This window comes from Montipora capricornis, chromosome 4 (genome assembly GCF_036669925.1).
Source record: "Montipora capricornis isolate CH-2021 chromosome 4, ASM3666992v2, whole genome shotgun sequence".
In the NCBI taxonomy this organism is placed as follows: Eukaryota; Metazoa; Cnidaria; class Anthozoa; order Scleractinia; family Acroporidae; genus Montipora; species Montipora capricornis.
Genome location: NC_090886.1, coordinates 11,707,544 through 11,715,043, shown reverse-complemented (window position 1 = coordinate 11,715,043; position 7,500 = coordinate 11,707,544). Strand labels below are relative to the sequence as shown.

General features: G+C 36.2%; 1 protein-coding gene across 1 annotated transcript in view; it reads left to right on the top strand.

Annotated features, from left to right (window-relative positions):
- The window catches only part of LOC138045515 (proline dehydrogenase 1, mitochondrial-like), an 18,796-nt gene that overhangs the window by 608 nt on the left and 10,688 nt on the right, over positions 1-7,500 (top strand). The window contains exons 2-4 of the mRNA XM_068892051.1: positions 2,059-2,437; positions 5,798-5,862; positions 7,346-7,477. Coding sequence (XP_068748152.1) covers positions 2,059-2,437; positions 5,798-5,862; positions 7,346-7,477 — 576 coding nt within the window. The remainder of the gene's footprint in view (positions 1-2,058; positions 2,438-5,797; positions 5,863-7,345; positions 7,478-7,500) is intronic.

Genomic DNA, 7,500 nt, shown 5'->3' with positions numbered 1-7,500 from the left:
GTGATAATTTGTTTGTTTACAAAAATGTTCGCTTATAAAATGGCGCGTGATTGTCACGATGTCCGAACAGTAATTTCATTTGTTCTGTGTAAACTCAAGGTAAAGAAGTGGTTTGTTTAGTTGAAAATTTGCGCTACATATCCTCTTATGACGAATTGTATTAACTTTCTGAACAAATTGGAAATAATTATTTTCTTGACTTCGTTTGATTAATAAGGGAAATGTTATTTCCAGCGACGGATCAAGCTTTTTTTCATATTTCGAAAGTAAAATTTAGGTGGCTGTCAATCAAATGTATCTGTGACAAATGCAACTGCTGCCAAGAGAACACTACTATTGTCAAGGGAACACCAAAATTTTACTTTCGAAATATATCAAAAAAGTGTCATTTAGGGGGCTTGTGTGGCTGCATGATAATTTGAATGTACTGCGCATGCCAACATAAAGTATTAAAAGGTCGTGTAAGCTCCTCTAATCCCTAAAAGGCATTTATTTTGGTACCCTTTCACACCTACACTGTAAACCGGCCTAAACCGGCCAGGAGTCAATGGTTATATTCTACATTTCCATCAGGAGGCCCATTCAAGACACGTTCTGACCACCCGTTGAATTTGTTCCTGGTACTAGTCCCTGGTTCAATGTCCTAGCTGCACTTGTAAATAGCCAACTGGTTTGCCTCCGGCCAGTTGGGATTCTTAAAAAAGTTGTTCTGTTCAATGCTTGAAGATATTAGCTACTAGCTATTAAAGGGTAAATAATGATACTTTACTTACTTATTATTTTACTTATCATTCCCATCCATACAGTTCTGCATTCCCATACATTCTGTCTAAACTCAAAATACAACAACGGTCACACATTTTGTTTGGGTGCCAATTCTGAATCGTCACCACTTATGCTGTGTGGGAACTGTGTTAATAAACATAAGCCTCAGAGTTGGTGTGAAATTTGGCATAAATAAATTTTGTCTGGGAAGTTAAATCCTTTCAGCATTCTCTTTGAATGGTTCAATCTGCAATTGCAGATAACAATGACCAATTAATTACCTCAGTCTGAGTCCCTAAGTTGAACAGGACTGATTCTCTCCAACACAATGTGCTTTTTTCACAGGCTAATTTTTTTGCAGATTCATGTCACAATTCTTGGATACAAATAGTTCCCTGCCAAATATTCAGAAACAGGAATATTGAACATTACCTAATAGTGATCATTTTACACAAACACAGACAAACAAAGCAACAAAATATTAAGAAAAGTACTTCCTTTTCTCCTTAAAATAGGCTGAGATTCTCTCAGTTAAGAGCCCATTGTGTCAACCACAAAGTAATTCTTTATTTTGCCTATCCCCTTACCACTGCTGGCTTGCCAGTGAGTAATTAGGCAACACAATGAAAATGGAACAAAATGTATAATGGCCTTGGAGTTTACTTTGGCCAAAATTTGTTGAAACAGTGTCTTCAACCTTATAGGCACAGTGGGGCCAATTATTCAATGACTTCCTTCCTGCTAGGCTATGCAAGGATGTCCAAAGTAGTGCCATCTATAGAGAAAGACATCTTCTCAGATGTAGGGGTGGGGAATGGTACCTCCAAAATCTTAGCATTCGCAAACTTTTCATCTGATCTCAAAATCTTGACAGCCTTTGCGAAGAGTCTCGTTTACGTTGCATATAGTTCGGTGTGAAGTCTTGCATGTTTTGGTCTTGGTCTCGGATTTGCAAACAAGGGTTTTGGTGTCTCAGCAAGTCTCAGATCTTATCATTGGTTACTCCTAGGTGAGGGACAACTGGAGAGAAAGTAGAATTCATATATTTGAGCAAACATGAACGTGGGGAAAAAAGGGTGTCATACCTCAATGTGACCTGACTCTTGGTATAATACAAAAAAAGTATGCCATTAGGTTCTGGGATGTAGTGATCATATTGATTCCAGAAGTGTTTTAGTTCCTGATAGAACTTTCCCATCCCTATAATAAATAAATACATGTATGGTATGTATGATCATAATGTCATGACGTCAGGGTTTTTAACGTGGCTTTGCTTCATATGATTATATGTAGCTGCTTAATATTGGCCAGAAGGTTCTTGGCAAACACTTCTTCAGGAGATTGATGAAAGCAACGTTTTATGGCCACTTTGTGGCTGGAGAAGACCAGGAAGCCATAAAACCTGGGATAAAATGTCTGGAAAAGTTTGGTGTGGGAGCAATTCTTGACTACTCCGTTGAGGAAGACTTGTCTGAAAGTGAAACCAATGGTCACATGGCCAAGAATTCTGACGAATCATCTGATCCCTCTGATGTATATGACCGTTATAAACCCCATGTTGAATTTGCGGATAGAAGGAAGGGAGTGTATGGTGCTCGGACATATTTTTATGAAGGTGAAGCAGAGTGTGACAAGAGAATGGAGACATTTCTGAAATGCATTGATGCAGCAGGTATGAACTGTGCTTTAATAATAATTGTCTTCAAGGGTTTTTGTAATTTTATGTTCAATCTTTGACCACTCTCTACCAACTGCTATATGTTGATTAGTTGGGCAGCTCCAGGCTGGTGATCTTGACAAACCATGTCTTCCCTATAAGACTGGACAAAAACATCTGCTGTTCCTTTGGGCATTCCCATGGAAATTTTATAGAAACTTAAGAGGCAGTATAATAAAGTATAGTATAAATAGAGGCAGTCTTTTCTGGTAGAATGGCAACACAAAAAAACGTTAATAGCTAATAAAATATGTAGTGGCAGACTGTATATAAAATAAAATCTCAGTCTATTTCTAGTACAGGACGATAAGACATGTTTTTCTTAAGTTGGGATCAGCTGGCATTCTTTTTGGATTGTAATCCAAGAGGAGTTGAAAAAAACAATTTTTTACCTCAAGTCCTCTCTTTGCTTCAACCGCCATCCCTCAAAACAGAATCAGCGCTCCAAGCTCACTTTTTCAAAAAGTCGCCTTTTGGCGATCTTCAATTGTAAAATGGTCGCCATAAAAAAATTTTGGTCGCCCAAAAAAAAATTCGTTATGTCCAGGCCGGACACTTCGCGTATGTTACATGAACGTCTACTACGCCGAGCGACACGTTTGCAACACTTTCCTTGCCAAATTGTTACATTTACTCGCTTGCCGATTAAAATATTGTAGTAACGGGCAAGACAAAGAGAAGGAAGAGACTCAGAATATGGTGAAAGTCCACTCGCCTGAGAGATCTTTGCATGATTTGCATAGAATTCTGCATTAAAATAAAGTTCACACGCAGTTAATACTCGTAAGGTTCCACTTAGTGTCTCATCTCCCTTAATTAAAACTGTTGCCGAATTGTACACTCAGGCAATTCCCATCGCCGGAAACCTTTACAGCTCGTAGGCCACGTTGTTCTTCAGGAAGTAAAGCAGTCCCCAGAGTATCTTCCGAAAACCTTCAATTGATAAATTTACTTTCAGGACGCTTTCCAATTCTGCACGGAGAATTTGCTCATGCTCTTCTTGCAGGTCGAGTACTCTTTCAGTTGATGATGAGTCTTCACTGACCAAAAGGTCTTTCAAGGTCTTGAAAATTTTCATCATGACAGAAAAGAAAGACTGAGCCCACTTTCATTTTTTTCACATTCTTTCATGGATGCAGACAACCCTTATGAAGCTTCTGATTGGATAGTTTTCGCGCGCAAAAGAATGTGACCCGCCCTTGCTTTACAAATTAAACATCTGTACGCATCGTAACCACCTTATTCAGATTAAATTGTTGAGTTCAAACTCGATTAGAAGACACTTCAATCCGCTTTATAGTAACATTATTTTCTCTTTATAATCAACCAATCTAAACTACAATAACCCTGTGTGGATTTACCTAGTTTTGTTTTTGCCCGACAGTTTTCATCGCTATGAGTGACTGAGATCGGCGATGACCAGCAACGCTGATAAAAGAAACCAACTTTCTTGGTTTATCCCATTTGTATCCCATATTTCGTGAAAATTAACAAAAAAAACAGCTCACTTTTACCATTTTTTTTAGCGATCACTGTTGAAGGAAAAAACCCTTTTAGATTGCCTCGTTTTATCTCTCTCATTCAAGTGGCTAAAAACAACATTCTCGCAATCATTGATGCGTGACAACTGCACTTGGAGTCAGCACTGAATTTTTTTTTCCTATGGGAAAATTAAACATCCTCACTTTTTTCCCACAAGACCGTGCCCCAAAACTTATATGATATATGTACACAAAATAAGACAGAAATGCTCTCAACTAAAGGTACTTTTATTATAAGCACATTGAAAATCCTGCAGCGTTCAATCTTGGATTGGATTTAGCTGCCAACAGGTCGACCGGGGCGGCAAATCGTCTGTGTTCACTGATACGTCTCAACAGAGAACTGTCTCTGTCGGGATGGAAGTCAGTTCCGCTCCTCAGCAGGGTACAGGAAGTATAGTTTGGCTTGTTCCCAGTTTTCGCTCAGTTTAGGTTTACGCATTTGTATCGAGTAGCGGAACAGCGAGAAAGAGAAAGACAGGTGATACCGTCGCTTTTGCTTTTGATAATTCGACCAAAGATCGATTAATTTTCCAAGTAAGTTTCTTTTATAATCTGTCGGTCGCCAATTGGCAACTTTCGTCAAAATTTTAGTCGCCAAATATTTTTTCCACTCGCCATGGCGACCAAAATGGTCGCAGCTTGGAGCACTGAGAATATTTGATTGTAAGCTATGTTTTCTCCAATATGTTGCCATCCATTTGTTATCTGTGAGATACTGCTGTCAACTACATTTGAATTTGTCTGACAGTCACTTGGGCTGAGTTGTTCACACATGCTTTTAAATTTATGGCAGGTTAATTTATAATAATATTAATAATAATAATAATATGATTTTATTAACCTTAAATCCTATTGTAGAATTCATCTACATTGTAATCTAAGAAATAATTCAAAATTATTTGCAAAGCTTAGGAACATGAATATTAATGAATACAAGTAATAAAAACATTAAAAAAACATTAATATAATATATATAATTATATATATATATATAGAAAGGTGAGGCTAATGAAACCAACACATGATTCACGGTTACTCCGAGTTTCGTGCTTACGCACTCATCAGACAGTAACAGTGAATCATGTGTTGGTTTCATTAGCCTCACCTTTCTACGATTTAGCTCTACACTTATGTGTATTGAGCACTATTTAACAGTGTTGGCAGCCTTATTATTATTATATATATATATATATATATATATATATATAATTATATACTGATATAAAAGGATAAAAAGAAATAATAAAGAAAGAATAATAAAATTCATATATCAGAAAATTGAAACAATTAATATATAATAATAAAAATAATAGTAATAAGGCTGCCAACACTGTTCAAATAGTGCTCAATACACATAAGTGTAGAGCTAAATCGTAGAAAGGTGAGGCTAATGAAACCAACACATGATTCACTGTTACTCCGAGTTTCGTGCTTACGCACTGATCAGACAGTAAGCACGAAACTCGGAGTAACAGTGAATCATGTGTTGGTTTCATTAGCCTCACCTTTCTAATAATAAAAATAATTATTTTCATGCTAGCCCACATAAAGAGCTCAAACCATTGTTAAAAATTTTATTCTTTGAACATCTATTGTTTATTTCCATATAAAAATTATCATAATGGTGATTTGGGCTAACATGAATTATGTGCCATCATGATAGTTTGCCCAGATTGGTAGTACTCAATCTGGTAATCTAATACTGCCAACAAAGTTGGCCTTTAATAAGCTCTGTAGAGCTGATCCTTTTTTTCTTTCATGTAATTTTCAGGAGCTGCGTCTAGTGATGGTTTTGCCGCCATCAAGGTGACAGCACTCGGAAGACCACAGATTCTTGTAAGTGGCTTTGTACAGGGTTCATGCTATGTATATTCCTTTAAGTCCTTGAAAAGCCCTTGAAAAAAGGGATTTTGTGAGAAACTTTGCTTGCAAGGGTGAAAATAATTGTTCAGATTGCATCATGCTATTAAAAGTTGTTCAAAGAGATATTTCAAAATTTTAGCCCAAATTTGACAAATGAGGAAAGATTAAATGCAATAATTAATTAAAAATGCCTCACTCACAGGAAGTGGCAAAGAATATTAAGGTACTAGGCTTTTCAGCAAAGAAAACACTGAAACACAATGTATGGCATAGAAATCTTCTTACAAACACTCCTTAAAAACTCAATTTCTGGTTCTTGAAAACTCCTTGAATAACCCTGGAATTTTATACACAAAATCCAGCACGAACCCTGTTTGTAATAACGTTACCAACTGGACCATATTACATTTAACACATGCCAATAATGATGAAGCAGGTACATGTTACTCGTAACCAGGCAATCAGTAGACATCTATTTAGTTAATTTGCCAATAGGCCATTTTACAGTTGTTTGCTCAGCGACCTAGCCTATGAATGGCTGCGAGGCTGCTGGTGACCTTGTATTGATACAGCCCCCGCTGCTTTTATCGTGTAAATTTTGTTTTAATTTGTAATTCTAATTAGTCCGTATTAACATTACAAAAGCATGAAGGTTTGTATCAAAACAGGGTCACTGGCAGCCTCGCTTCCATTCTTAGGCCAGGTAACTTAGCTACAACTGTAAAATGGTCTATTAGTTCAGACAATATAATTATAATAATTATCATAGTATTATTTTATTATATTGGAAAGTTGACAAACAAGAACCAACTTTAATATAATTAGCACCTGCAGAGACCAGCAAAGAAGCAAGCAAAGATTACATGTACTTATTTATACGTCCATTACAAACTGTACTGGAGAGATTCATTTATTTATAATTTTATAGGACCTTTAATGAGTTAGGACTTGGAGACCTTACCAATAATAAGCTAATGATAAGTTGTGAACAGTTTTGACCTTAGCTAATGAAAATTTAAATCTGTGTGTTCGTGATGGTAATGAAATATTATACAGAATAGAGAAAAGGACAAAAAATAGTCAAGGTGGACTAAACACCATGCCCTAATGACAAAATTAATCAAATTGTGGAAACAATCAAACAGGAAAAAAAGACACATTGAACATACAGTATTAAGTAACTGGATAACTAAAAGTAAATGATGCATAACCTAACACTGATTCGAAAAGAAAAAAAGACTATAATAATTATTTAAATTATATTTAAGTGTGTGTAAGAAATTGGAGCAATCCAGAATTTTATAACTTTATACTGTCATGAAAACCGATCAGGTTTATTGACGTCAGGTTATTCAAATCTCTGCAATTTTGACAAAGGAAAAGTGAAGTTGCATGTATAAGACAGTGTAGAGTTTAATATTAGTTTATTGTTGTTCAATTCTCTATTTTGTTTCAGATGAGAATTTCCGAAATTTTAAATCAGACTCAGTACTTCTTTGACTCTCTGGCCTCTGATTCTGTGAAGATGAACAAGATTGGTAACATTGTTGCAAGAGACAAGTTCTTGGAAGGGCTTGAAAGACTTGGGGTACGTATACAAATCACATTGCA